This window comes from Drosophila erecta, unplaced genomic scaffold (assembly GCF_003286155.1).
Source record: "Drosophila erecta strain 14021-0224.00,06,07 unplaced genomic scaffold, DereRS2 tig00000000-arrow-pilon, whole genome shotgun sequence".
NCBI lineage: Eukaryota > Metazoa > Arthropoda > Insecta > Diptera > Drosophilidae > Drosophila > Drosophila erecta.
In genome coordinates, this window is record NW_020825194.1 from 1277137 (window position 1) to 1304982 (window position 27846).

The 27846-nt window shown below is 47.6% G+C and overlaps 4 protein-coding genes across 4 annotated transcripts; 2 read left to right on the forward strand and 2 right to left on the reverse strand.

Annotated features, from left to right (window-relative positions):
• The first annotated feature begins 2875 nt into the window (after positions 1-2875).
• On the forward strand, positions 2876-3413 carry LOC6554963. Its single transcript, XM_001981099.2, has one exon. It carries the CDS (start codon positions 2894-2896, stop codon positions 3314-3316), a length of 423 nt encoding a protein of 140 aa, XP_001981135.1. The 5' UTR covers positions 2876-2893; the 3' UTR covers positions 3317-3413.
• Positions 3414-3458: 45 nt separating this feature from the next.
• On the forward strand, positions 3459-3968 carry LOC6554964. The gene has a single exon (XM_001981100.3). It carries the CDS (start codon positions 3529-3531, stop codon positions 3940-3942), a length of 414 nt encoding a protein of 137 aa, XP_001981136.1. The 5' UTR covers positions 3459-3528; the 3' UTR covers positions 3943-3968.
• Positions 3969-9731: 5763 nt separating this feature from the next.
• LOC6554965 (pituitary homeobox homolog Ptx1) lies at positions 9732-27164 on the reverse strand. Its single transcript, XM_001981101.3, has 5 exons — positions 26310-27164; positions 23203-23984; positions 16331-16471; positions 15349-15602; positions 9732-10750 (listed from the first exon to the last, which is right to left on the reverse strand). Exons 2-5 carry the CDS (start codon positions 23732-23734, stop codon positions 10148-10150), a joined length of 1530 nt encoding a protein of 509 aa, XP_001981137.3. The 5' UTR covers positions 23735-23984; positions 26310-27164; the 3' UTR covers positions 9732-10147.
• Positions 9817-10069, reverse strand: LOC113563710 (E3 SUMO-protein ligase SIZ1-like). The gene has a single exon (XM_026975751.1). It carries the CDS (start codon positions 10052-10054, stop codon positions 9830-9832), a length of 225 nt encoding a protein of 74 aa, XP_026831552.1. The 5' UTR covers positions 10055-10069; the 3' UTR covers positions 9817-9829.
• Positions 27165-27846: the final 682 nt, after the last annotated feature.

Below are 27846 nucleotides of genomic sequence, written 5' to 3' on the forward strand. Positions count from 1 at the left end.
AGCATTTTCGCTTGGAATGCGGCAAGAAGTAGACCTTTGTGACGCACGTGATAATGGTTCGACTTTCACAATAAAAATAACATTATACTTGTCGCTTAAGTACAGTAAACTAAATGTGAGGCATGGTATCAAGTTTCCTGACCGGAGACAACATAATTATTTTAGAACAGATAGTGTCCGAAAGTTAATCGAAGAAAATATATTTCAGTCCCTTCAACCTGATCATTGAAAACAAGTACGGCTCGGTACCTCTATGAATTAGATTGATATGACTATTTAATATAGGATACTTAATCTATTCAGTAATATATCTCTTTTTGTAGAAATAGCTCCTGCAAACATGTCGACTTCATGCTCACCTCTATGCTGACACATATTATTGACAAAATTCAGCGACTGAATGCGTGCTGTTGGGTTTCCTTACGCTCGTATGAGTTACGCAAAGCTCCCAAAAAGGGGCGGAGTGGGAGTGGAAGTGGGAGTGGGCGTGGCCGGCGAAGCAATCCGGGGACAACTCGTAAAAAGTGGATTTTACTGCTTAACTCTGGCACATCAAATGAAACAAATGGAAAACGCACAGAACACAGCCACCACTGGAGTCACGAGCGGAAAATGCGGAAAAATCGGAAAGGCATGGGAAGATCGCACGAGCTTTCCATATAAATGCGCCCGTCTTTTTTTGCATAAATAAAATAAAATGCAATATTTTCCGCTGCAGCTGCTGGCGGCCCAAATCCCTCGCACAAAAGTCAGCAATCAAAACAGATTAAAATATGATTTGACAGCTCCGAAAACAAATATAAATGCAGGCACACAGGCATATGGATATTCATGTCGCGTTCGCATTCACTTGCAAGTTTCAGCCGATTTCAGCTGGCATTTCGATATTGTTTCCATATTTAACTAGAGCCCCGTCAGTGGGCAGGAGGCAGGATCCGGATCCGGATCTGGATGTATCTTTCTGCGAAGAGGTAAGCCCGCGATTGCGCGATTGCCGCGTGCTGGCATTTTTATCAAAGCGCCGCCGCTGCCTGCTGCCTGATGCCTATTAAAAATTGAAATCAATTTTCAATATGGATTGCGCATATCCTGCGATATCCTGCGATATCTTTGGCTGACACTTTTGTTTTATTATTACAATGCCCGCGATGCGCGTTAAGTTCCTATCGCGCTGCTCAACCGAGCTGTCACTGCCATTGTCACTGTTTGCAGCTCGTATCTTCGAAACGGATGGCGATATTCGCGGATTTGGCCGCTTTATGTTTTATGCGCCCGCCGGCCCCTCATGTAGCTCCTGGCCACCTGGTGGCCAAAAGCCAGGTGATTGCAATTATCAGTTAATAAGGACGACTAACTGACCCAAAGCAGATTTGCTGCAATTAGCCAGGCCGCAGGATTCTCGTTCGCAGGAGTGCGTAAGTCGCCAAAGCCCGAAATGCCCGGCAATAATTAAATTATCATTAACGATGTCGGTTTAGCAGGGTCACATGAAACCCAGTTAAGCGGGCACTTTGAGGGCACCTCACATAGGAACCGGAAGGGAAACTATCCTGTTTGGGGGATCCTTGACAGGGTTACCCGATAATTGTGCGCTCTAAATTCAGTTGGGATATATCTAAACGGGTTCACATACCTTGGCGCACAAAAACATTATATTTAATTTGAATCTGGGCTGGCATGATTTAAAAAATTCAAAATTATAGCTTAAGAGAAACAAAATATAATATAGCCGAGCTCCATATGGCTTAGTTGTGCTTTTTGAATTCTTCGCCTAATTTCCCTTTAAACATGTAGCAACCGCTCATATTTCAAAAAGCCTGAGCCCAACCGCAAATCACAGATTTGCGCAGTTCCGACTAACAAATTGGAAAATGTAGGAAAAGCAAACCGAAATGCCGCTAAATGGGTTCGGAATGTAATTGTATTTGCATTTGCATTTGCATTGGGGCCCAGCACAACTGTACTTGTTGTGTGTGCCGTGCAAATCCACGCAGAATTCCCAAATTCCGGATGGGATGGGATGGGCTGGGTTTTGGCTGGGTTCAATCGGACCGAGAGTGGGTTGAAGTGTGCTTAAATTCTCATTAGACGCATTAGTGACCGCCCCCTTTTTGCACCTGACCATGCCCGAAATTCAATAATAATAATTGATTGCTTATTACAAACGCACTGCATATGTGTCTCAAATTTATGGGTAAAATCGGAGGAGGGAGCTGGTGGAGTTTGCTAATATTTACGCATTAGTTGTTTGCCGATGGGAGGTGAGCCCCCTGCCAAATCCAAGCTGTAAATGCCGAATGACCAATGCACCTGTACGGCCCAAAATCGTCATTAAAGTTTAATGTTTTCATTTCGGTTTTGTGCACGCAGCAATTTTAATTATTAACTTTATAATTATGCAAAATCACGAATTACATTAGAATCACTTTGTTATGCCGATTTGGTTTACGGTCTCTTTGAGCGGCGAATCGAGTGAATTGCGAGCTGATGTGGCACTTCTAATCAAGATTCGGCTGCCTTTCCCCTCCCCCGACCGCTCTGCCACAATAATTAAGCCCTATGGAATAATAACCGAGAGCAATAACAATGCGGACGTGGAGTTTGAACTACTCTCAAGACGACTTTGGTATTACACTATTAATAACTAAGGATGATACGAGAAAAGGCCAAAAGCTGAAGCAAGATATTTTAGATTGAAAGTTAATAAAGCAGCAAACTTATTGTTTTATACCTGTATTCAAAATTTCGTTCTAGTATCTAGTAATTGGTTCAGCCTTTTTAAGACTCCCACTGGAATTACTCTCCCAAAGGAATGCCCGTCGACTGGCGATAAGTGGGGCCTATAAAGCCAGCTCCCCGATTGCCAAAGCTCCAGTTGAAGAAATTCCGCGCAATGAGACACACGATCGCCCTAAAGTTGCTCCCAAGTTTGCTGGTGCAGGAGGTACTGGCAGCTCAGGAGCCATCGGTATCCGGCTGGAGCTTCACACTGGAATCCATCCCCACCAAAGTGCTGATCTTCGCCAGCGTGGTCCTGATCACTCTCACTTGGACAGGCTGCGCCTACTTCATGGCCAATCGGCATCAGAAGGCGGTCCAGCATCTCCAGAGCCAACTCGACGAGCTGTGGTTGCTGCAGGCGAAGCCCTCCGTTTGGCCCCATGCTCCCTTCATCCCGAATGCCCGGGAGCAGAATCCGAAGGAGTATATTCCACCCAAGGATGCGCAGGAGCAGGAACAGGAGGCCATTGAGGCGCGGGACAGGGCAGAAAAAGCCAGGGCCTTTTTGGAGACCAGGAGCACAGATAAAGAGTGAGAAGAAAGCAATTTCTTTTATGTGAAACTAGGAGGATTTATGAATTACTACCTTGCACATGTATTAAACAGCTAATTACACTGAGAACATACACGAATTTCCCCCATGTGTTCCATTGTCAAATTTCCAGTTGCAGCCAGCCCTGACTTAGACTTAAAGTTATTCGATTGTCTTCAAAATTCATGCCACTCGAGTTGTGAGAAAAGTGCGCTATGTTGGCCAAGCTACTGACCCTGGGCTCCCTTTTGGCCCACATTATCCCCCGCAGCTTGGGGCAGCATGCAGGGGTCAACTGCTCGGATCCCCAGACCGAACTGACAGTCTGTGGCCGCTTCAGTCCGAATGGCTGCTGTGCCAAGGGCTGTGTGCGGAATGTGCGCGGAAGGTGCGTCCAGGAGCAGTGCACCGAGTCCTGGAGCGGCTGGCTGCAGAAGCCAGTGACCATGAGCTGCTACTTCCACTGGTTCCTGCTGATCTTCGCCGCGCTCATCACGGCCATCATGCTGGGCCTGGTGGCCTGCAATGCGGCCTTCGAGGTGAGGCGCTACTTTCGCCAGCGGCGAGTCGAGCGGTTCAGGCGCTTCAGGGACCTGAGTGGCGTCTCCATTGGCTCCACTCAGTGCTAGAGCACGTGTGAGTATGAGGTCCTTGGGCTTGCTGGGTATCGGGAAGGAAGTGCCGAGGGATTTGCCATAATCTGCAATACATTAGCGGCAGCTTTGCTCTGGATTCCAATTCAATTCTTTGGGTATCTCGGGCCAAAGCCATGTAAATTACGATTCGCCACCTCGGAAATCCTATTAGTAGTTAAAACCTGATTAGGAAATGCTTGCGGCCGAGACTCGGGCTCGGTTTTGGGCTCACATTTGCTAACACTTGCTAACATTTGCTGAAAGCAAATAATAATAAATGGCTCTCACACGCGAGATGCTTTGTGGATACATGCCCTCCAGGGTGACACCTCCTGCTCCGGGGAATGTCGAAGGTGGAGTGGAATTCGGATGGCGATGGCGATGGAGTCGAGTCAAAGGTGCAATAACCCAACCGAACGGGGCACATAAAACTAAATGGCTGCGGGTTGCGTTGCCAGTGCTCGAAGTCCTCCCCGGATCCCGTATCCCGGATCCCGGACCCTGGATATCCAGCTCCCACCTCTGCGGATTCAGTAGCTATTGCGGTGGAGATAACAGCCATAAGGGTACACCCGAGGCCACTCGGAGAGGAACGCTGCGCTGTACATGGGGTTGTGAAAGTACACATTTTGTCACAGCTTATTGCTGTTTTAAGTGCACGAGATTATTAAAATCGGAAGCCTTATATTTTAGTCGAACGTTTTTATTTGCTAACTATTATTTAATGTGCAAAAACCAACTGGCTCATAATAGTTTCGTTTTTGGCATTTCCCCTGCTGTTCGTTCAGCTTATGTGTGCGGATATAAATGTATATATTTTTAGTATAACTGAAAGTCAGTCAGGCATGCAGCCAAAGCTAAACGCGCTGCCAACCGCGCAGAAAATGAAATGGAAAATATTGGTGGGCGGGGGAGAGCGGAAAATAAAAAGGAAATAAACGGGGCAAAAGGAAAAGCTTTGCGAAAAGGTTGCCCATGTGTGCGGGTGGGGTGGGGGTGGGGGTCGGGGTCCTGGGTAGCAGATTTAGAGGTTGCTTATGTGTGATTTAGTACAGCATGCGCGAATATGGCGGCGATAATTCTTTAAAAATTGGAAATTGTTTTCCAATCGATTTCGCATTTAGCCAAAAAGCACTCAACACAAAGACACAAAGGGCGGCCAACGAGTGTCTTTTATAAACTTGTGTAGTTGTTCGGATGCGGATTGGCTGGATTGGATTGAATTGGAATTGGCCCACACAAACGTATACAACCCACACGAGTGTGTATTTATATATTTGATAAAAATGTATGAAAAATACGATTTTTCGTTATTTTTCACCTGGCTGCAGCTTTGAAAAGGATTTGGCAGCTGAAATCATGGATTATGTTTTGGCTTTGGCATTGGCTTTCCGTGTAGTTTGTTTATTTGCCTGGCTTGTCAAGTGAAAAGCGTTTGTATGAATCCGGGAGGGGGAAGAATGAAGCCGTTTAGCTGCTGAAAAATGTAGGGCAATTAAGTATGAACAAAAAGGTTCACAAGCGAATTGCAAGTATTTTACATTTACTTAGTTATTCAAGCAGTTCAGTTACAGGTAATTTCTGACGGTGCACGAAGCGGAATCAATGCTGGCCGACTGTTCTAACCGCATCAACCGCCCATCCTCATTCAGCCAAGTTTATATAAAAGCGATTCTCATTTCTTGATGCTCGTAAGCAACCAAAACATTTGCTCTCATTGTGTGAGTCCTGTACAAAGGATACAATGGGCACAAAAGGTTAGATACACACACATAGCAGGGGGCGTGTTTCGGATCGCCTTTTTTGGGGTGGACCCAAGGAGCGCAGTGCGGGGTGTGGGCGATTCGTGACATATTTTATTTGCACAATGACAATACGAGTTACTCGACAGGGCTAAAAGGACGGGGCGGGGGAAGGACTTCCGCAACCCGCCATTACACAAACACACCCTCGTCCTTTGCCTCCTCCCCTTCCCCTCCGCCCACACCAGCCCACAATTACAGTTGGAGTTGGCTGGGAGTGGAGGGGGGAGAACAGAAGCAGTGGCGCACAAAGTAGTAAAATAAGTGCAAAGGATAATGCGAATTGAAATGACAAAACCCGGAATAATCATTGGCTCCACACTCTCGCAGATAAAAAATGGGTGGGGGGGGCCTGGGTGGAAAAGGGGAGGGGAACGCCCGAATGGGGTTCGCTGATAAGGGGCAGACCTTTCAGCGTTTTGCCGACGGCTTCTCAAACATTTCATCGGCAGCTGGACTGCTCCATAAAAAGTTAGTACGGCAGATAAAACAAAAGTAAAGATGCCAGCCAAGTATATTAAAGGGAACTGTGTACGGAGTATTAGAAATCGGCGCTTATTGCCAAGTATTTATAGGCGGCATAGGTATTGCCTGCAATATTGCCTTACTTTAAGTTTATATATAATGTTTTATTTAACCAAGAAGCTATACCAATGGCTCCCAGGGAAATTAAAATGTACTCATTTTGTTGCCAAGTCCAAGAATCGCGAAAGCCCCACACACTGGCATCAAAATCAAATTGCGCGCATGACAATATTGTCAATTTTATTTGCCGCCATTTTTATTGCAATCTCGCTGCGATGTCCCCTTTTTGCCAGGACTATCCTATTGTCAGCTCCTTGGGCTCTGCTCCATCTATTCCTTCTATTCCCGGAACCGGCGGAGGCCCGGGCCTCGTAAAATATTTTTATGTATTTTTTATTTACCCGGGCTGCCATGCATGACCCCAATATGAGCTAGGTGGCCAGGGGGTTAGCCGGAGGTTGGGGCCAGGATGCGGGAGCCACTGCAATTGGTGGGGCAGCTCCTTGGCCCGCTTTTAATGTGCGCCATTTTATTTGCCACAAAACCGACACACGGCACCATTAAAAAGCCATAAGCCCGGAGACCCGCCTCTCTTTTCCTCCCGCTTTTCCTTTTGGCCGGACTCGCGTTTAGACGTTATTAGAACTCGCCACCCCCCTCCCCACTCGCCACTCTGCCGACCTTCTTCGTGTCGGCCATAAAGCGGGCAAACATTTTGATTACCGTTTTTATGATTTTTAGGTCAAAATTTGGCATCATAAAATGGCCAGCAAGTAAATTTGAAATGAATAAATAAAGACCAGTCAAATATGAGACGATTTTATGGCCATCATTTTGTATTTGGTCATAAATGGGGTCGACCTGCAGATGGGACATTCGAATATTATTATCAACGTGGCTGGGCTTTGTTTACCCAGTGAAACACTGGCAATTACTCAGCTTTCTCTAGTTAATATTTCAGGCCCATTTTAATGAGGCCCAAAGCTGCTGCAGCAAAGGCAGTAAAGGCTCATGAATTGAAATTTAAATTTTCGGCGACTCATTAGGCCAAAACCCTTTGTTTAGGCAGGTGCCATGGGCACAGATCCTCGGGAAATAGAAGAGCAGCACCTGACATATGGCCCAAGTGAAAGTCAGTTAATGGGGATGGGCGGGGGCGTGGGCGTGGGCGTGGGCGTGGGCGTGGCTTGGGGCAAATCCGAACCCAAACTGTGCGCCTGGCAGATAAGAGCGTCGAAGATTTATTGCCAACGCAATGAGTTAAGAAAGACAAGTACCTAAGGGAAAAATACAGCAGCCAAGATGGAGACCACGATGGCGATGATGATGGGGATGATAATCATCGAGTGACGTGTTTGTACGTTGCAAACAAAGAAGCGGACCAGCAGCAATAGTAATGATGAAGCTGCCGCATACTGACAAAGTAAATGATGGGGAATCAGCCAAGGGTCGGGCTCCCGCTCCCCAGTAAGACAAGTAAAAATAACTCGCCCGTTGCTCGACTGGTTCTCTGATTGCCTCTACATTGGTGGGACTGGGGGGAACGGATGCCAGTTGGGGTGGCATCCAAGGGGGCATGGCATCCAACGGGGTGGGTTAGGCAAACAATGGCTGGCAACATGCGTCGTTCCATAAGACAGTTTCAAGATGGCGCCTCATTCGCGGATGACATCGAACAGCTCCCAGAGATGCGAAACTTGAAATCAGTTGGTTACCTCACTCAAAGTATTTCGCACTATTTGAGGCGTTCATTGCCTTTCTTGCTGCACTTTTAATTGTGTGTGTTTTTATACTCCCATTTAACAAGACTTTTCCGCGTGACTCACGCTGCTGCCACCAGCCATGCAAATACATATATAATCGTGTTTGTATGTACATATATAGGAAGTTGATTTTAATTGCGGCTCATCCATTATGCGGCCTGTTTGACGGCCTGAGCTTGATTAACAATAATTAGGCTCGGCATTAATTACGCCGAAAAGTTAATTGCGCGAGTGAGTGTGTGCCGATAAAGTAATTCCAGATAGGGCAGAAAAGTAAAAACTGCCCCGAAACTCGCACATTCGCAAGCCATCTTGCATTCGTCGCAATTTCCAGCGAAATGGGGACAATAATAGAGTTGCCAAAACAGCTGGAGCGCAACTTATTAACCCTTTGACGCCCCAGCAGGACCAAATCCACCCACGCACAGGAGCGGCAATAAAATCAATCTTATTAAAACATTAACAGCGGGCAAAGGCGAATAAAATAAATCAAATGGTCGCCGGGTCGCAGTTTAGCCCCCCTCCCCTCTCGCTATCGCCAAAATAGATGCTTAACGCAGCGGGAAATCCCATTTCCCCGATTTTCCCTTCTCTTTGCCACTTTATTAGCCGCCTTCAATCAAGACGGGCAGCATTCAGCAGGCAGCAGGCAGCATATGAAATTCAAATTTGATGCCCCGAACCGGGAAAACCAACCCCACGGCGCTGATGTCCTTTTATTATTATTTTTATTGTGCGGTGATTTTCCGGGGGGTTGTCTCTTTGCGGGGTGCATATAAATGCGACATAATTTCGCCGTAATGAATAAATTGATGGATGGATCTTTTGGCACCAGGTCCACCTTGGAATTAAGCACTTGCTCGCTTTCGGGGGAGGAAAAGCTGCTTTAAATTAACTCCCCATTCCCGTTGCCCCCCGGAAAAGGCGATTGGCATACGAGTACGAGCCCCACCCCCCGCGGCTGTAAATTACAATTTGATTTTTTAATGTTTCCATTTCCCACTCCGCTTTCCAGCTTTCCCCAGCGGAAAAGCCATTCGTTATCCCAGCGGTTGACCGCAATTTGCCCTCGTAATTCATTATTCCGTCGCGTGGGTGCTTTTTTTCCATAATTTTTATTGTTCTTTTGATTCAATTTCTATAGCTAGTAATGTTAAGTGTACAATTATTAAATAGTTTATATTTATACGGGGCTCTTTAGAGGGATATACATGTACATGTACATATACATATACAGACAGTATTGGTACTATATATGCCATATGCGGATCTATACGACTAGACAACTCCTTAAAAACTGCTACTGCTTGATATATTTTTGTAGTTTAGCTTCAGTGTTCTTTTTTGGCCTTAGCTGTTTACAATCTTGATACGTTTCTGGTTTATATATATATATATACGATATATACGACGGGGAACTGAACTGAACTGACGTGGAACTAGGAGCGACTATATGATCTTTGGGCTGGCTATTTGGCTTGATTAGTTAGGGTTCCGCTGCTTAAGACTACATATTTGCTTTTATTTACAAAAACACTTAATTTCTGAATTGGGGGCACGCGAACAAAGGGGCATCTAATCTCAATGCAAATAAAACAGAGTTTGGGACTCTTTTCTGTTAAATTTAGTTATTGTTCTTCAAAAAATTGTATCTTTTTGGTTAGGGGTTTCGTTTTCGTTTTCTTTTCTTTTTATTTATGTTATGTATCTTTAGTTTGGGCAAACATCTAAAATTATTTATGAATGCTTAGGGCTAGGCTGCCTTTAGTTTGATTTAAGTTAGAGCGTTTTTCAATCGATCACGTCCTCGTCATCGTTGTCGTTGTTGTTGTTGTTGTTGTTGTTGTTGCTGCTGCTGTTGGCCAGGGGCGCCTCCATGGGCGACTTGTTGCTGCCCTCCAGGCTGTGGTTGCCCTCATCCTGGTGATTGGCCGGCACGCCCCCCACCAAACCGAGATCGGAGTGGTCCAGGCCCAAGTTGCTGTGGTGCAGCATGTTGCCGGAGTGCTGTTGCATTCCATTCGGCACCCCGGATCCGCCCACCGATCCTCCCGAGAAGTGCTGCAAGTGGTGCTGGTGCTGGTTGAGCAGCGCACCCAGGGCGTTTTCTCAGACCACGTCCGTCACGCCCACGCCGGTGTACTGGCAGGCGGAGAGTCCGGCGGAGTTGGAGCGCGACACGGGGGAGGGGGCGGAGTAGGGGCTGCCGAATCCGGCGGAGGCGTGCTGCTTGGCCTTCAGCCGCAGGGTGGCGATGCTCGAGCTCATGCTGCTGCTCATGCAGGGCTCGGCGGCGGAGCGGTACATGTACGGATTGGCGGGGGTGGTGTACGGACAGGGTGCGCCCACGGCGCCCACGTTGCTGCTGTTGCTCAAGGAGGAGCCCATCGAGCCCGGCAGCATGGATGCGTTGTTCATGCTGACCGCCACGCCACTGGCGCCCGTGTTGAAGCAGTTCACCGAGTTCTGGTGATGATTGCCGGCCACCATCGATCCGAGCGGATTCACTGGCCACGGGAAGGGCTTGGTGCCCAGCGGCGAGGGCACCTTGGTCCAGTTGTTGTACGGATACGAGCTGTACAGCGAGTCATCCGCGAACGGCTGCATGAACTGCGTCCCGAATCCGGACTTGAAGTCCGCCGCCGCCACCGCCGCGTTCATCGCGTTCCGCTCCCTCTTGCGCCACTTGGCCCGCCGGTTCTTGAACCACACCTGGCGGAGAGAAAACAGGTAGGTACTTGATTAGCTCACTGCGGGATTAAATATATATAAAGGTAGATACGTCCAAAAGCTGGGGATAGAGTTTTCTTAGGGATAGCTGTTGGTTTCCCCGAAAACTAGACACAAATCTAAAAGTTTTATTCGCAGTTCCCAGCGCGACTTATTCGCAGCTTTTAAGCCGCACAGTCGGCCATTTTCCTTATAATTTATTACTTGAAAATTTATGTATCTGCCCCGGCAACGGCAACGGCAACGAGTGGCAAGGCAAAACTTACCCCAAAAAGCGCGCCCCGCCGCAATACGCATGTGCAGTAATTATAAATATACAAATATATACATAAATACTCCCAGTCAGCCCGGGCTGCCTTTTTTAATGGAGAGCTTTATATAAATAAACTCGGCTTGCCACCCCAAAAAAGTGTGGGGAATGGTCGAGTGGCGTGGGGCAAGGGGCGTGGGGGAAAAAGTTGCGAGGGTGCAAAAATAAATCAAAATTATTTTGCACACAGAAAGTGCAGAGAAAAAGGCGGACGAGTGCTCCCCGAGAAGAAGATAAAAACAAAATGGCAACTTTGTAATTTATGGCTGAAGTTTGCACAGATACGGATGCTTGGGGGCGGACAAAGATACTCCTCCCACGCAGATACAGATACAAATGACAAAGAGCTGCGCAGACGTTGGCAGCATTTTGATGAGTTTCTTGCTCTCGAGCCCCGAAGCTTTAAGATACACGTACACTTAAAACAGAAACAGAACCAAAGGTTCCCACCGATGCAGATACATTCGCCCGGGCAATTAAAGCTGCACATTCGAATTTCATGGCTTGTTGCCGCATTGCCACATTGTCCCTAAATCAACGCGTTGGTCGTCGGCTTCCACGTTGCGGGGTTGCAGATTTATGGCCAATGCTGCTGGTCTGCACCCCTCTCCACGCACTATGCGTGTCCTTTTGGTCCTGTAAACTTCCCATACTGGGAACTCACCTAACTGGCGTGACTAAAATCCGACACGCGCTGATCTATGCAAAAAGTGTTTGTTTTCGCCTGGGAAAACGCTGATTGAGACATTCCGAGCGCGGCTAACAAGTGAATAACTATGGCCGCGTGCCAGCAAAGCGAATTTAGTGCGGCAATTGCCTTAATCTAATTAGTTGCGGCAGTTAATTGAAATCGCATGAGCTGGTTGCCGAGGCGAAGGCGACAGTGAAAAGCGAAAGTGAGAGTTTCCCATTTTCCCAGCACCTAAATCAAATCCCCTGCCTGCGCAATGTGTCAATTCGTCAAGGTACATCGCTCAGCCCCATCAGCATCACCATCAGCATCATCATCATCAGGAGCTCAAGGATCTCGTGCATCATCTAGGATGCAAAACTAACGTCATCGATCTCGTCAGCTGTCATTTTCACGTATCATTTAGCAAGTTGCCCAAGTTGCAAAAAACACAAAAACCGGGGAGACGGAAAAACGGAAAATGCTGATGGCAAATTGATGTGCCTGCTGGAAAAAAAAAAACAAAAAGCCAGGGAACTCTGCGCAAAAGTGAAAAAGTGAAATATGAGAGAGTGCACAAAAAAAAAACAGCGCAATTTTCCACTCAACGGGCAGAGTCTGTGGAAAATCCTAATTGGTTTTGATGAAAGCATCAACGACACTCGACGGCAACTCATGCAACGCTTCATCAGGTAAACGGTGGACGGTGGACGTGGCAAAAAGATATGAGTGGCCAAAAGTGGCCATGTGGCAGAAGTTAGGGCCTCACTTTTTGTGCGGGCTCCCATGATTGATGGTCGCAAATTGCAGCTAAATACGTTTTTTATTTGCCCCATGTGAAATGTGAAATGTTAAATGTGGAATGGGCCGTGGTTCTCATTTCCGGGGTTCTTCTACGCCAGTGATAGCCCAGCCCAAGTGAAAATCAGCAGATAACATCGATACGTGGACTACTCCACGCAGCGCTGTCTCTTTGTGTGCTCAACTGTCTGGATGACTACACAGATACACAGATACACAGATACATTACTACACTCCCGCCGGAGTATCGGCGGCATTAATTGGTGCGATGTTCGCCTGCAGCTGCAGATATACGGACATATGTGAACAAAAAGTAGCCTAATCACGGCTATTACAGGAGTAAATAAAGTCAAAAGGTCGGTAGCCATTAGCTGCGTTTTAAATGGAATTATTTAAGCTCCAATATTTTTGCAGGGTTCATTGTATAGCCCTCGAAATGTCACAACTGTTGGTCATAACCCAGATTTTTGAAAAGATACCTCTTTCTTTTCCCACTTATCCACTACATTGAACCATTCAAACTGCAATCATGCCAGCATATTGTGGCTCCTTTGTGGCCACTTTCAATGGCTTTTTTATACACTTTCAGCGATTGGCAATTGCTGTTTCCATTTCCGGGCCATTGGCGACACCTGACCATAAAAAGAGCTGGCAAAAAGTGGCACTCGATACTCGATTCAACCCCATAGATTCAATTCGCATCCCAGTTTGATGCCAGCTTCGATGCTTTTGTGGGCCCTGTTTTTGCCAGTCCTCGGCTGGTAATTGAATTAAAAAGTGAGTTCTATTTGACACATTAAAAAGTGGAAGCCCTGAGTACTGAGTACTGAGTACTGAGCTGTGAGACAATGGCACAGACGGGGCGAACATATTGCCATAATTGCCGGCGCATGTAAATCCCCGGATTAGTAGCTATCAGGGCCCGAAGAAATGGAAACAGGGGCTGCTCTTTTTTGACAGTTTAAAGCCCGGCCAGATTTATACGGCCCAACCCGGGAGCGGAGTTGCACCGCCGTGGGCCGTAATCCTTTTGTATATTTGATAAATTTTATTGCCTCCGCTATTACAATGGGCAATGGGCCGGAGTCGGAGCCGGAGCCGGAGCCGGAGTCAAAGTCAAATGTGAGCCACCCCTTAGACAGTTGCAAAGGCATGATCGCGATCATCATTAATTCGTGTGCGGTTTTCTAATTCATTAAACAACCCTCGGCTGGCGATGACAAATAGTCTGGGCATCGCTTTGCATTTTCGGAGGGTGGAAATGGGGGAAATGGTGGAAAGTGAGCAAAGTGAGCAAACCGAGCCAACCGTTTTGTCATCATCATATAATGGACCATAAAACAAACTGTATCAATATTTTATGCATTTAGCTGCTTTATGCGAGGAACACATGTTAGATTACCATCATTCCCGGCTCCTTCCCTTGTCACTCCGGGCCGCAGCTAATTTCTTTATAAATGTTGTCAAGTGCAGGGCATCCGTCGCTTTTTCCGGGCATATGCGAGAGTCCGGCGAAATTTGCATAGGAAGACCATGAAGTCTCGCCCTGCTCGCAGATGTTCTCCTTTTCCGGGGCAATTGCACTCGGTTACACTGGCCGTGATAGCAGCCACTTCTAGCTGTACAATTAATGCCACGCTGATGTCGCCATACGTCCAATGACAATGATCACAAACCCGATCACCATCAGCAATCAGCGGCGATCATCGATCATTTGTCTATCATATCTTCTCGCCTGTCTGCCGATTGTCTTTCCGTCCGCTTCGACGGCGAATGGAAATGGAAGTGGAAATGGTATGGGCTGGAAATAGATATAGCCGCAGATATCGGCGATATCGGAGGAGTATTTGCCGCGCTGGCGCCACAACTCCAATTGTTTGTCCAACTAACTATCGTGTTTACAAACAATTACAACGCTTGTGTGCCAAGGTATCTTGTACCACCCGAGGCCCTGTTATAAGTTCCACACGGTGTACCTTACACCGATCTCAAAACTGTTCCAAGATTGAAGTAACGGATTTTGCATGCCAACTCCCGACTTATCTATTATAAGTCTATACTTGTAGTTCCACTAACCTAGCACCGCATTCCCTCAGAAACAATATACCTTGCTGGAAAGTACCCATAGAGTACCTATTGTGCCTCGGACATGGACAAATGCCCGGCCCATGTCAATAGAACGGATATTGAGCAAACACTCCGATTCAGTTCAGTTGAGGTCGGGCGTCGATAAGCCCGCGGTTTACAAACAGCAAATGCTGCAAACGCTGCCAACTGCAGTTTTAGCTGCGGCAATTTATGGCAACACCCCGCCCCTTCGCCCCTTCGCCCTTTCGCCACGCCCCTCGCCCCACAAAAGCTGCACATAAATCCCCGGTGGCGCAGGGAAATGGGCTCTTCTTTCCGGACGCGTATTGGCCATATTGGCCATATTGGCCGCGTTGGCCGTGCTGGCCGCATTGGGTTTAAGCCAACGCCAAACGAGGCGACATATTTACGAGTCTGTGCGGCTGCATTGCGGTCGCGACTCCTGCGGTCCGTAATATAATTGGGGTCCGGACTATAATGGCCGCATAATGTGGCAACCGAGCTGCCGGAATCCGGCGTTTGTTTGCCGTTTGCGGCTTGGTTGGCAATTAATTCGAGCATCAGCGCCGTAATGGTGGCGCAAAGTTTGGGAACGGCTGGCAGCACTACGTGCTCTATCTCATTTAGTTTTAAAAAATACAACTCCAGAACCTCATTCGCTTTAAGGACATGGGAATAGGTCAGAAGGATCCACTGATGATCTTTACTCACCCTGACGCGAGCCTCCGTAAGATTGGTCCACATGGCGATCTCCTCGCGGGTGGACATGTCCGGATACCGGTTCCGGCTGAAGGTGTGCTCCAGCTCCTGGAGCTGCTGCGAGGTGAAGTGCGTCCTCTGGCGCCGCTGCCGCTTGTTCTTCTTGTCGTTCTTGGGCTCCTCGCCACTGGTGGTCATCGGCTCATCGTGCCCGGAGCTTGATATGTTTTCCGTCTTGATCGTGGTCTCGTTTACACTGCGATTGCCTGCGGAAGAAGCAATGCGCACTCTTAGATACTTGCTTCAGTGAATGGAATATACAAAGTTACAGATACAGATACACAGATCGGCTCGGGTTAACAGTGGGTAGATAAGCGCGGAGGGGAAAGGTCTTCTGGGCGGCCCCTGACTTCTGGCGACAGTGGAGCACCGTTACTAATTGCCATGCAACCTTCAGGCGTCGCCAGCAAACACCAGCCATTAGCCACCCACCACCCCGAAAAACTTCAAAGGCGGCCCGCCGGCAAACAGATTTATAACCAGTTAATGTATGTTCCCGAATGTCATCGATCATGCGGCGTGCTTTTTGTGTTTTTTGTCGTATTCTTTCGTACACGTATGTAGTGGGGCAGAGAGGCCAGAAGCGAGACCAAATCGAAGTGGTAGCTGCCGAAAACTTAATCAAATAAACTAAATTACTGCCCCTGTGAAATATCATTTTCGTTCGGCTCCATTCTCGCTTTTTCTGTTCTGCTGTCGTCGTGAGGTCGCAAATCAAAGGCAGTCTAATCGAAAACTAAACGGACCCGGCCGAGTAAATTCGCCGACAAAGGTGGAATCGTTGGCCACGCTTTCCGAAATTATTATAAATTATGTTCCTTATCGATGGGCCCCCCGAAGATAACGGATACGGTCTGGGAACAGCCGGGAACTTTTGCCGGGTGGTTCTGGGGTTACAGATACGGCAGCTACGACTGCTACGACTGCTACTCACCATCTTTGCGATCCCGACTCCGGTTCGATATCGAGGATGTCGATGACGTCTGAAAGTTGTTCAAGTGGGTGCTATCCAAACTATTTGCTACGGCGGTCATGGAGCTATGACTATCACGGAAATCGCCGGTTTCGGCCCAAACTGAAAAGAACAAGCCAGCGCAGGCAAGAGAAAATTACAAAAAAATTTATGCTTTAACCAGGGAAGTGCCAAAATATCCAAAACGCCCCAGCTTAATGTAAAGGTTTTGTATTTAATACCATTCAGCTTGGTTCTAAAGATATATCCATTCCAGCTGCAGCTTCCGTTTGCTGCCGTTGAAAGGTATTTTCCCCTGCGGAAAACTCCACCCAGCCTGCTATCGCCTCCTTTATTTTCCTGACCAGAAAGGAGGAGCCCGTAAAAGAGCTCATAAAAGGATTTATGACACCGCAGCCTGAAATGGCCTCTTGGTTAGCCCGATTAAAAAGCGGATTGCGCCTGGAGGAGGCCAACTTAATTGTTTCCAGGGGCGTGATTATAAAACTTCAGCCCGTGCTCAAAGAGTTGCCATGGAGAAAGTTAATCGAGGGAATCGCCCTGGCCCCTTGGCCCCATAAATCTACCGGCGCCAAATGACTCAATTTGCTACGTAATAATTGCCGCAGTTAGTCACGCCTATTTTGGTATTAATTACTCAGCCATAGGCGTGATGCCCCCCAAAAAAAATAGAAGCGATTTCGTCACAGATTTATGGCCGTGGCAATTGATTTCTAGGGGTCTTCCTGCGAAGTGGAAGGTGTGCACCCATATGGTCCGGGGTCCCGACTTGCCGACTTCCTCCCAAATCTTGTGGACCACTTCCTTTGCATACCGCCGATTATTTATGGCCTTCTCACATGCTGTCACTTTAATGTGGTTTTTAAAGTGAGCAAACACCCGCGGCGACATTCGAAACAATTAGCCAGCTCCTTTTTGGCGGGGGGCAGTGGGGCTTACAGAACCCCTAGGAGTCGCAACTGTCATCCCCTTGGAGACTGGCCATGGCTCAATTAGTTTATTGCCAGTTGCATAATTTATGCCGCCGACAACAGCCTCACATGCCGTTGGAAAATTTCAATTTCCCCGTGAAAGTATTTTACGGCCTCTAATGAATGCGTTTTGGGGTAATTAAAATTTCATTGCTTCATTATGAGCGTCTTGAATGTTGGAGGAAAAAGTCAGAAAACAAACATGGTAGCAGTGTTTAGTGCGGGAATTAATGTTTGTATAAATGTTTTGTCTGGGAAACCTAGTTCAGCTGCTAATTTGTTAATAAGTCATAAGTTATGTGTCATGTGAGACGCTACTTCTCGCACCAATTCCACTGCATCCTCATTTCCACTTTCATTTTTTAGTGTACGCCTCGCTGCAACCTTTGAATTCGAAGATACAGCTGAATGAATCTGAATAGATGGCCCATTCTCGATCCCAAATCCGATTTCCGACCTGAGCTAAATGGGTCGTCGTCGCCCATTCTTCGTATCGTAAAATATTTTCCTAACGACACGCTCTAAAAACAAAAACGAGCTGACAAAAAATACGGGGAATTTGAAAAAACGCAGCGAAAATCACGTAGCTCGGCGATTTTCATTTGTGTAAATATTTCCCGAGCATTTTGGCCAGCGACTAATTTGAGTTTGATTTTCCTGCTGCGCTGCTGTGCTGGTGCTTAGTTGCTTTGTTGCCCTGTTGTTTGGTTTTCCCGCCTGACAGGTCGTCGGAAAAATTGTCGTCGTCTGTCAGCTGGCGGTGACATTTGTCGGCCAGTTGTCGCCCGAGTTTTACAATGTTTTCAAGGCTTTCGAGTGGGTATCGAGTTTGGATGAGTGGCAAGTGTCAATGGAGGTGGGCGTTGCTTGTCGGTGGCGTTTTGCACATGTCAGGCAAGACAACAAGTGTCGGCGTCACTTTCGCTTTTCCGATTCTGCGATTTTTCGATTTTCAGACTTTCAGATTTTCCAATTTACCAATTTCCCCGACAGCCATTTTGCAGTGGCATTAGCCGCTGAGCAAACAAATGAGCGATGGTACATTTATTTGACTTGGCGACTATTGTGATGATACCAAACAAAAGTCAAAGGCAAACACTCCCGAGGGGCGGGCTCAATTAATCAAGCGAGGGTTGCCCGAATGAAACTGCACAAAAATTCGAAAATGATTCGGATTTTTTCGCCTCCGAGGATATGAGCATCTAGGCATCCTGCACACATACGCGCCTCATTCATAGACAGATTTCCACATAAAAACTTTTGACACACGACACGGCAGCCGGAGCAATAAATTATCCGGGCCAGGAGACGCAGGAGACGACGACTGTCAGAGGCAGGAGGAGGAAAACCTCACCAGACCAAAACAAACAAAAATAAAAGGATAAAAGGACGAGCCAACAAAGGACATGCCCCGGAAAAGGGAGGAAAGGAAAATGTCAAGCATAAGCAACGTTTAGTTGGTGACCAAAAACAAACGATTAATGTGACAGTTGAAAGGGGATCGGGATTGGCTTTGGCCTCGGCTTGGGGTCCTGGGACTGGCATTGGGATTGGGATTGAGATTGAGATTGGAATTGGAAATGGAAACGGAAACGGGAGCAGGACTTCGAGCAAGAGTTGCTTTCGTTGTAAACCACTGGCTGGGCCAACCAAAGGGTTAAACACTCCACCGCAAATGAAAATATTTTCCAATTTCATGCCACATTTGCCGCCGAGGTGTTGATGTCCGTGGAAATTGCTGGCCCATATGCCGCAACCCAAAACACCGCTTGCATCCCCCGCGCTGCAAGTTAGCCCAATCCGGAGTCATGAAAATTAGGCAACGGCTTGAAGAGAGTTAATTTTTATGTCTCGCAGAACTAATCCTTTGGTCGAGACAATGGCCCCTGACCACATGTTATGGCCCTATAATGAGCTCCAGGCACTTGACCAACCGGAGCACAGTCGCATAAAAATCTGGGAAATCACATTGACATGTCCCAAGAATGGACAAGAATGAACAACCCTTGGCCAAATGGCCATGTGTATGGCTATATGTACCAGAGGTCCTGGCCAAAAGCCCGGACTCATTAGTTGAGGCTGCAGATAAGACAAAAGGCAGAAGGACACCCAAAAAAGGGCAGATCTCTGTTTTTGTGTCCAGACTAGATTTGCCCCTGCTTCCTGGCTTGTAGTTTTCCACTGCAATGACTTTGGCCAGTAATTTGCCCGACTGTCAGCTCGAATTCCTTTCCATTCCTGCCATTGGGTCAGCCAGCAAAAAGACGGCCAACGGACCACACCAAGGACCTGCGAGTCCTGTCCGGCGGACAAGTTTGTTTCCTCAGATAATCTCTAATGCGACATTTTTACGAAATTGCACGATGCCCGGATAATGAGAAAAGAGGCGGAAAAGCGGACAGAGTCAAGTTTTCCCGACCAACTTCTGCAACGAGGTAATTGCCTCAAGGAAAACGGGGAGCGGCGAGGATTGGGGATGGTGATTGAGGGTTGTGGATTTTGTGGCTGGTTGCCATAATGACATTATAATTTATATAAACGAAATCAGTGCCAGCGAGGAGGAAACTAGAGATAGAGCTGTGCAGATGGATTGATAAATGGCAACTTCTGCGATAGTTACAGTGGAGCATTGAGCATAGTTACTGTGGGCCAAACGATACAACTTCAGACAATGAAATAGATTTAGCTTGCCAATAAATACTTATACATACTTTATACTTTACGATTTACTCTATATAGATTTGAATAAAGGAAACATTCTGTGCGACACTCCTGTCTTGTTTTTCTATTGAATACCACTGTGCGGTCAGCAAGTGCAATTTGTGTGGCATTCGGGGTGAATGCAGTGCCAATTCGAGTGTGATCCTTGGTCCTGCAGAGCTGGATGACATATGTGAGCAATTTCGCAGAGATTTGCGGGCAATGCACTGTTCGCACACCGCAGGACGAAATCCTTAAATGCTTTAAGCGGCGAACAGGAGCCGAGCGGAAAATCGATAAAAGGTATTTATATTCATAAGGACCAGGCCTGACAAAAACAGGCGTTGGTTGGTGCGGAATTTAAAGTAGCCCCGGTTCGGGTGTCCTGGAGTCCTGGAGTCCTGGAGGACCCCTCCCCCATTGAAAAAGTGTGTATCTGCTGGATTTCTTAGTCTGGGATATTGTTTATGTTGTGCTGTTGTGTTTCTGCTCTGCTTTTTCGTGTTCTTGTGTTTTTAGAGCCCGGCGAGCTGCACGTGCCATTAACACTTAGCGGAAAGATGGGCATTTACTTTCGTGTAGACTCAACAGATAACAGCACGATTTCACCAGAAACCCGTAGTGAAACGCTGGTAATTTCATAATTTTATCAACGGCATCAGCCACAAACATTGTCAGGGCAAATAGTTCTTCATCTCGTCGTATCTGTGGCAACAACTTGGCAAACAAGCTAAGGACTAGCTGGCAATAAAAAATAGAAACAAAAAGAAATGGGAATAGGTATGGGAATAGGTGGTATAGGAATAGAACAACATTCTATTATTTGCCGAGCAACCAAAAAATAAATGTAAACTGCTCTGATTTGGATTTCGGTTTCGGTTTCGGTTTCGGTTTCAGTTTCAGTTTCGTTTCGGGTTCTGTTTGGTTTGTCCGGGACAAATATAAACGCCAGTGGATATATGTTTATATAGTCACTGATACAGCGAGATAATTCCCTAATTGCCGCGATGGTGAAATATGAAATAAACAGTCGGAGGGACAAGGTCGGTTCTTCCCAGCAGCTGACAACATAATTTAGGCGACAATCCCGATCTAATAAAGAGTTACGTCTTTTAACCATAAAAATCAAATTGCCCTCGAACTAAATTAGTGTAAAACGCGAACTTGAAATCCTTTGAGCACCGCCAGCGAAATAAAAACACGCACCGAAGCCATAAAATGATCTACCAAAAATAAAACGGAAGAGTCGAGTCGAGTCGAGTCGAGTAGAGTCGAAACTAAAAGGTGGAACACGGCCCATAAAAAAGTGCAATCGTAAAAAATTATTACCTCTGCCGCACATATAAATACGCATAAATAAATGTCTATAAAAGAATGGGTGTTGTGGGTGTTTCTCTGTCTGTTTGTGTGCTGACCATTAAATTGGCCAATAATTGAAAATCCGATTGCAGCCATGCAATTCTGGAGTCTGATGAAAATCCTGCCAACTGGCAGGAGGAGCAGAATCACGTTGCGTGGCCATTATTTAAACAAGAGCGTAAACAATAACGACAACAAGGGGGAGAATCTGGGAGAATTGGGGAAAACTGGGGAAAACAGGCGGACACGAGTGGAAATTTGTGGCTCAGAGCTGTTAACGTGGCCCGCACCTGCAGCTCGAATATCTACGTGTTTGTGCGGGTGTCAAAGGATAACTGCAGTCGTGCATATTTTAAATGCCAGCCATTTTTGTGCTAAATTGTTTTGGCACGCAAATAAATGGCAGGACATCTGTGGCCATGGATTCACCCGGGCTCACCTCAGTTCAGTTCAGTTCAGTTTGGTTGTGTTCTTTTCGGGCATTCTGGCCCTTTCGGGAAGCAGACAAGTGCAAAGTTTGCCGGGCTGTTAACCCCGAAGGGCAGAGTTGAGTTGACAGGGCGACAGCCAACAAATCTCTGGGCGAGGGCAGACAAATCTCTTGTGCAAATGGAAATTTCGTAGGTTGCCACTCGTCGTCCCAAATGCGACTCTTGCGTGGAGTTTGCAGTGGCAAAACCAGTTGTATTAAAGAGGGAGATCTCCGTATTCATATAATTCCTACTTGTCTTGACAAAATTGTGATCTACCTACATGCCCACGCCCAACAGGTTTCCTGCCCATCTGGAGAGCCCTGACTATACCCAGAAACTTCCCCAGAACCAATTGAGTTGTCAAATTGCCACTTGAAGCTGTGGCATTGCGCACTAGGCCGCCAATCCAGCATCCTCCGAAGAGGCCAAATTCCCATAACAATTAGGCAATCGGAACAACAAACACTTGACTGCAATGCACATATCGAATGTCGAATGTCAGAGGGACGAGTCCAAGGGCCAAGGGCCAAGGGAAGTGGAAGTGAGCAGGGTAGAGTGTTGCTTTCGGCACTACGCCAGAAGGGTGCTCAATTAGCCGTGACATGCGCACAAAATTGAAATTTGTTTAGATATATCGCGGAGCAACTCCTGTTTTTTGGGCCGCTCCCTTTGTAACGCTTTGTGGAGATTATGCGCTAATGATTGCACAATGATTATGAATATGCATGAGGGGATTGGAGATGCGGAGCGACAAGTGGCCCGGGGAATGAGCTTTTGGCACGGAGCGTGAATGATGGCCAAAACGAATCGCATATTGAAATGACAACAGCTGCCGCTGACAGAGGGACATGTATAAAACACAAGCGCACAAAAGTGCCATGAATAGCAATGAGAATGTGGACACTTGTTGATGACTCGGATCGAAGGGAATATCTTCTTAGTAGCGCCCCAAGAATGTGCGTCTTCCACACTGAGTTATGGGCCCACTAATTAGCTGTCAATGCGCGAGTTGCCCCTCACAAATTTCACTACGAATTGCCCACGAAATGGTATCCCATTATGCCGCGGAAAAATAAACGCTTCTGATATATTTCGGGAAAATGCTCCTCAAAAGGGAACAGTTCAAAAGAAAATAGCTTTAAGTATTTCCAGGCAAATTTATGGATCTCTGATTTATGCTACAAATTTGTAGTTGATTGCCAATTGCATGGCAATCAGCAAACCTCCATCTAAAAACCCTATAAACTAGGACATTCCCTTAGTGGATGAGCTATTATACAGACTTTGATATTTTCCCGACATGTCCTGAACTGCTTGATTCGATACTTACTTCTGAGTTTCTCGAGCGGCTCGTGCTTGGGCGTGTGTGGCGGCACCACCGTGTGGTGCGGGTGCTGGGAGTAGCCACCCACCAGGTCCTGGCCCGCGGAGTGGTGCAAGTGGCTCAGGCTGCTGATGGGCATCAGGCTCGAGATGGCGGGTGAGATGCTGACCGACGAGCTGGAGTCGTGCAGGCTGTGGTGGCTGTGCAGGTGCTCCGTGCCGGAGGTGCTGCTGCCTCCTCCGTTGACCGTGGAGCTGCCGGTGCTGCCGCTGCTCAGGGCCGTGCTGGTGGTGGTGGCACTCTCCGCCGATCCTGCGGAGCCTGCTCCGTTTGCCGTACCGGCACTCACCAGATCCTGCAGGCACAGGCCCGTGGACTCGGCCGACATGGCCTCCAGGCCGTTGAGTGCGCCACTGACCACTCCGCCACCGCCGTTGGTCAGGCCACCCGGTCCCAAGGCTGTGGCCGAGCTGGTGACCACGCCCACTCCCAGACCGCCGCCCCCGCCGCAACCGCCGACGGCGGAGGAGCGGTCCATGCCTAGATACGTGGGGAAAATGGTGGAGAAGCTCTGCTGCTGGTGGTGGTGGTGGTGCAGCGCCGACTGCTGGTGCGCCGGGTGGGCGGGGTGTGCGGGGTGCAGCGGCGGCAGGTGGTGGTCCCGCCCCGTGAACTTCGTCGTGACGACGTCCTTGAAGTGCTGCAGGAAAGTCGTCGTCTTGAGGCCGGTATCTTCCAACTGTGGTGAAAGCAAATCCAAGATGCAGCCGTTGCCAGAGCCCGAAAAGCTGGAAAACGGAAGCGGATTAGCATTAATACACTGAGAAAGCAATTATTATCTCTAATTATGGATTTAGCCCTGTGCACATGTTACTCATATCGAGTTCATTACTACTCAGACTTAATTATCGCTTGGCTACCTGGTAGGCAAATCAACTGGTGGAACCTTTTATCGCCTCAACGGCGAAGGCAAACAGGGAGCTTAACCCAAACACCAGCCGAATGGCATGTTAACACCCAACACGTCAAGGGGTTAATACCACGGATGCTGGAGCCGGCGGCAAACGGAGTGGTAGAATGGGACTCTCTTTAGTTGGCATCGTAAATCGTGTGGATGGTGGAGTACCTGAGGGGACCTGGTGGGGCACATGGGCTGACAACGGCACCGCCGCACCACCGCACCACCGAGCCACCTAGACCGCTATCAGCAGACTGGGGGAGCGGTGAAGACGGGGGGCCGGGTGATAACAGCCTTATCGATGTAAAATATTTACATTTCTGCGAGCATTTCTGCGCTATTATTGTTATGATTGCACGTACACTGGGCGCCTTTGGATTTTGGCAATCGAAATTGGGGAATTGGGGAAAACTGGTGGAGCAGAGGGCCCACTGACAGTCACTAGTGCGATAAACCGTGTCATGGGCGTCCAATAAATTCGTTAAAAATAAAAACAGCCCACTGACAGTAGCACGAAAATAGCCATAAACGATCGTAAATCAATTAGCGAAAAGGCAGGGAACACCTCTCCAGGTTCCTAGCCCCCTTCGCCCGATATCGGCCAGGAATGGCATATATACACACGTATTTGTTATATTCATTGCATTCGTTACATACGCGGCCCACTGCTATCTGAGCAAACGTAACGTAACGAAACGAAGCGAAACGAAGCGAAATGAAACGTTGCAATAAATGGTTATCTAATCTCAATCACAACAAACTAAAGGCATTCAAAGGCAGTCGAATGCTAGAATGCGAGAACGAATTTCATAAATCTAGCGGCAGCATAAATTCGCAGTTGTGTATTTAAGTGAATTCAATTAAATTTAATTGGAATGCCTTGGCTTGAGCTGTCACTTTCGATTTCGCTGATAATGCCGCTTGATCTCCACTTGATCCCCAGTGGATTAGTGCGGCTGTAATGTTAAATCCATTTGCGGTTGTTCAACAGCAATAATAATATAATAGGCAGCCTTTCGTGATATTTTGTGATAATTTCACTTGAAGCCAATTTATGGGCCACACGATTGGATGGGTCAGCTGTTGAAATGAAAAGTTATGCATTTATTGCCGTGATGGGGATATTTATAATACTGTTATTTGCTCTGCCTTTGCCGCAGTTGTCTCAATTTCTGGCTAAATTATCTGCCGCAGCGTCTAATAAATAATTCGGTTGCCAGTTTGCCATTGTTTCCATTCCGCCAAAGAATATTCTCCGCTCCATTTCGTGTGTGTGTTTTTCAGCTTTTCAGCTTTCAGCTTTCTGCTTTCTGTTTTCTGCCTCGTCATTTTATTTCAAAAGTGAGAATTTATTTACATAATGATTCCCTAAGACAAAGAATGCTAGAATTATTTTATGCCACTTTATGGCCGCGAGATCTTCGTCGCGAAGGTGGCAAGATTCCGATGTTGTGCCAAGGCTTTCCACATGTTTTCATTCCTATTTAATTTTATTATTTTATTCAAATTCGAGTTTAGCGGCTGCCCGGAGATCCGAATCCGAATCCGAATCCGAGTCCGAGTCCGAGCATTGTGTACTTAGGTTTTTTCCACATCTTGTTTGCTAATTGTTCAGGTGACGTCAATGAGCCAACGCTACTTGGCCGGGCTCTCCTTCAATTTTTTTGGCAAAACTCACGTTACCAGCCCAGAAGCCCAGAGGCCCCCTTACGGAATGGCCGAGATCTCGGTTTATGGCGGCAATCCGGATACGGGTCTCACTCCGCCGTGATTTATGCGCGGCGTGAGAGTCCGCCGTAAACTTAAATCGTCGTCCAACAAGCCGTTTATGGGCGAGCTCTGGGCCCCCAATGGGAACCTCTTGTGATCCTCCCGGACTCCTAGCTGGGCTGTTTCCCTAGCATCTGATGCATTGACATTGCCATCATGGGGCGCTTAAGTTCCGGACCTAACACATCATATGAAATATCATTTGAAATATGACAAAGTACATGGAGAAAGTTGTCTTCGATAAACCTAAGCTTTGCAGTGGCTTTCTTGCGATCTGGTCTGGTAACAACTTAAGAATCATAAGTTCAGATACTGATCTTCTTTATAAACAACGTATCAAGTACTACTTTCAAGCTATGATCAACATGATGGGACTGGGACTCACCTCTGAATGATGGGAGAGGAATTCAAATTAATCCACTGGGTGGTGGGAACGAACTGCCGTCGGTTTCGCTGCTTCCGTCGATCCGGAATATCAAAGGCGAACTTTGATGGAGCAAATGTCGTGGGCCCGTCAATAAATCAGATGGCCAGCATTTCAAACGCCGGAGATGTGGGAAAGTCTCCGAAAATCTTCCGGATATATCGCGTGGGCAGTGGGCTATAAATCTCGGCGAGATCGGTAGGTTTATGATGTGTTGTTGCAACAGATTGCTAATCAAATGGCAAGCGGCATTTAATAAAGCCCCAGCCGTTAAACAGTTTTCGCACACGCGGTGTTGACGTCGGCAGATCAAATAATAAAAATCACAGTGATTATGTTAGTGATTAATTTTAAGTAACTCGGGGATATGTTTTTAATCTCGCTGCCGGTTCACAAAAACACACACTCGCGCACACAGTCACTCGCGGCACTCTCAGTGATATGATTTCGATTGGATTCGATTCGATTTGATTTGATAGGCAAATCCTGGCGGATTTAAGTGTTTAATAGTTTAATCCGCGGCGTAATTAGGCTAAGTATCTGCTGGGGGGCACTCGAATCTGTAGCTCTGTATCTGAATCTGTGGCTCTAGACCTGCAATTACATGTGTCTGGTATCACAACGGAGGCGACGCGTCTGCATCCGTAACAGGACGTAGCTGGATTGAAAACGAATTCGGAAAAGTATCTGTTGGATGCGTGTACAGCGCATGCAGCGAGTATCTGGCTGGTGGGGGGTGGGGTGTGCGGGGTGGATGGGCCAGTGCTAACGGTAAACGTGGTGCTGGCGACGAGAACTCGCGGCTACTGAACGCTATACCCCAGAATTTCGCCTTTCGAGCGCAAGAGCCCCGTGTATCGCCCGCTATCTTATCTCTCTTTTCTGCCCGTGCGCCGGCGAGAGGGTGTGAGGGAGATGGTCTGCTGGCCGACGAGTAGCGAGAGCTGCCTGCGCGGCGGCAGTGCGAAAGGGAGGTCCGATCATCCGAGTGCACGGAAGACACACCCCCAAAGTCGCCACTCTCGCTCTCTCTCACTCAGACCCTCGTGTTTGCAGTGCGCCATTGCTGTGCTCTCCCTCTCCCTCTCTCGCCCTCGCCGGCGCCCACTCTCCCTCTCGCTCTTCATCCGCACACTATTTGGCCGCTCTCGAGGGTTTGATTTGTACTTTCGGGGTTCTGGCTTGGTCCTTTCGTCCTTTGTTCCGTTCCGTTCCCCCTTTCAGGCGCCCTGGCAGAGCCCTGCCCTCCCCTCCGCCCCTGGACAATTGCTACGTGCTGTGTTCATAATAATAAGGCTACTTTGCCCACTTTTGAGGGCTGCCTGTCTTTTACTGGGTGTCAAGGGCGTTTTGTTATCCCATTATTCTGCGTTAGCCCGCCATTGTTGTGCCTCTGCCTCTGCCTCTGCCTCAGCCTCTTTAACCCCCCGACCGCCCCCCGCAAATAAATAAATAACTGCTCCTTTTGACGTATCCTTGCGTTTGTATTTGTATCTGT

Excerpts from the sequence above, each read along its gene's own strand:
- LOC6554963 (XM_001981099.2), top strand. The coding sequence starts at position 2,894 with ATGAGACACACGATCGCCCTAAAGTTGCTCCCAAGTTTGCTGGTGCAG.
- LOC6554964 (XM_001981100.3), top strand. The coding sequence starts at position 3,529 with ATGTTGGCCAAGCTACTGACCCTGGGCTCCCTTTTGGCCCACATTATC.
- LOC113563710 (XM_026975751.1), bottom strand. The coding sequence starts at position 10,054 with ATGCAACAGCACTCCGGCAACATGCTGCACCACAGCAACTTGGGCCTG.
- LOC6554965 (XM_001981101.3), bottom strand. The coding sequence starts at position 23,734 with ATGGACCGCTCCTCCGCCGTCGGCGGTTGCGGCGGGGGCGGCGGTCTG. Across the intron at positions 16,472-23,202 it reads GCCGCTCGAGAAACTCAGAA|TTTGGGCCGAAACCGGCGAT; the intron begins GTAAGTATCGAA and ends TGTTCTTTTCAG. Across the intron at positions 10,751-15,348 it reads TTACGGAGGCTCGCGTCAGG|GTGTGGTTCAAGAACCGGCG; the intron begins GTGAGTAAAGAT and ends TCTCTCCGCCAG.